Source organism: Apteryx rowi, unplaced genomic scaffold, assembly GCF_003343035.1.
Source record: "Apteryx rowi isolate R43461 unplaced genomic scaffold, aptRow1 scaffold_1502, whole genome shotgun sequence".
NCBI lineage: Eukaryota > Metazoa > Chordata > Aves > Apterygiformes > Apterygidae > Apteryx > Apteryx rowi.
This window is the reverse complement of record NW_020447756.1, coordinates 28,890-30,628: the sequence shown is the minus strand read 5'-3', so window position 1 is coordinate 30,628 and position 1,739 is coordinate 28,890. Positions and strand designations below refer to the sequence as shown.

Genomic DNA, 1,739 nt, shown 5'->3' with positions numbered 1-1,739 from the left:
CACCAGCAGGCACCGGTCCAGGCTGATGGTGGCCAGCAGGAAGAGCCCGCTGTGGTAGCCCACGCTGTAGAGCAAGTTGTGGAGGCGGCACAGCGGCGTGCCCAGCGTCCACAGGTCCCCCTGGGCCACTGTCCAGATCTGCAGCCCCGAGTTGGCGAGGAAGAGGAAGTCGGAGGCGGCCAGGCTGAAGACGAAGATGGCCAGCCCTCGGCACCGCAGGCGCCGGCCCGTCAGCCAGATGGTGACGGCGTTGGCCGGCAGGCCCGGCGCCGCGCAGGCCACCAGCAGCCAGCCGTCCCACGGCAGCTTGCCGGCGGGCGGCGGGGCGAAGGGCAGCGTGGTGTTGTTCGGCTCCATCGCCTGGCGCGCCGGGTGCTGCGGGGGGGGCGGGGGGGGGGCCGGGCTCAGGAGCGTGGCCGGGGCACCTGGTGTAGCAGCCCAGCTGGGCACGGCGACAGCGGGGACGCTGGCCCGGGGCGCCCTGTCCCTGCACGCCCAGGGGCCCCTCAATCCCCAGGAGCCACCTTGAACAAGGGTCCGACGTCCCCGCTGCAGCCCTTCACCCGTTGGCTGCTCTGGGGCTGCCTCAGTTTACCTCCTCCCGCCTCCGTTTTGGGCATGTCCCCCCTGCGCCCGCCGAGCCCGGCCGGCACCCACCCCCAGGGTGGCGAGCGCGGCTGGACCTACCTTGATGGCGGCGAGAGCCCGAGCGGCGGACGGCGGGGACCGGCGTGGCAGGGCGCCCTGTTGCGCGGCAGCGGGCCCCTGCCTCAGTTTCCCCCTGCCTGGAGCCAGCCGGCGCCGAGGGAGGTGATGGCCGGAAGCGCCACCCGTTATCGGGCATCAGGAAACGCCGAGCGGAAGAGCAGAGCCCGCACCGAGGCCGCCGATGCCCGGAGCCGCACATGACGTACGCCGAGCTGGCACGATGCTATCGCGGTGGCCCGGCGGGGACGGGGACGGTCCTTATTTCCATGGCGCCTGACCCCCGGGGATGCCGCACCGGGGACGTGGGTGGTGGCCAAGCAGCGGGTGCTGGGGGCACGGACGGGGACCGTGGCGGGTGTCACGGATGTGGCCACGGGGCGGCTCTGCGGGGGGACACGGGCGGTGGCTCTGCTGCAGCGCGAGCGCGGCGACGCGGACGGTCCCGCCGCTAATCCCCGCTAAGTGGCTTTGCCCTCCACAGGGCCACGGCGCGGCCGGGACGGGGGGGGGCCCGTAAGAGCATTTCCCTGCCTCCTTCTCAAGGCCTGGCCACCCCGGCTCCCGCTCCGTGCCCGCCTGGCCCCGGCGCCGGCCCCATGCCGCGCACCCAGGCCCCGGCCGGCAAGGGGGTCCCCAAGGACGCCGAGGCCTCGGGCAAGGGCGAGCGGGGGGAGGCGGGCGCGAAAAGCCCCAAAGCCCCCGAGGAGAGCGGCCCCCCCGGCACCAAGAGCCCCGGCGCCGAGTCGCGGCACGACGGCCACGGGCGGAAGAACAGCAAGAAGGGCCCCGGGGATCCGCACGCTGCCGCCGCCGCCAAGGCGTATTCGCCCTTCCTCAACACCGTCTTCGGCAAGGTGCAAGGCGTGGGGCCCAGGTGTCCCGCGGGCAACGGGGGGGTCAGGGATGTTCCGGTCCCTGGGTATGGAGGGGAGACGGGGGGCACCGGGGAGGGATGGGGACGCTCCGGTGCCCGGGTACGGGGGGAGACAGGGAGCACTGGGGAGGGATGGGGATGCTCCGGTGCCCGGGTA

At 74.2% G+C, this 1,739-nt stretch overlaps 1 protein-coding gene across 1 annotated transcript in view; it reads left to right on the top strand.

Annotated features, from left to right (window-relative positions):
* The first annotated feature begins 1,304 nt into the window (after positions 1–1,304).
* The window catches only part of LOC112962620 (calcium-binding protein 2-like), a 2,522-nt gene continuing 2,087 nt past the window's right edge, over positions 1,305–1,739 (top strand). Inside the window, exon 1 of the mRNA XM_026058971.1 lies at positions 1,305–1,562. Coding sequence (XP_025914756.1) covers positions 1,305–1,562 — 258 coding nt within the window. The remainder of the gene's footprint in view (positions 1,563–1,739) is intronic.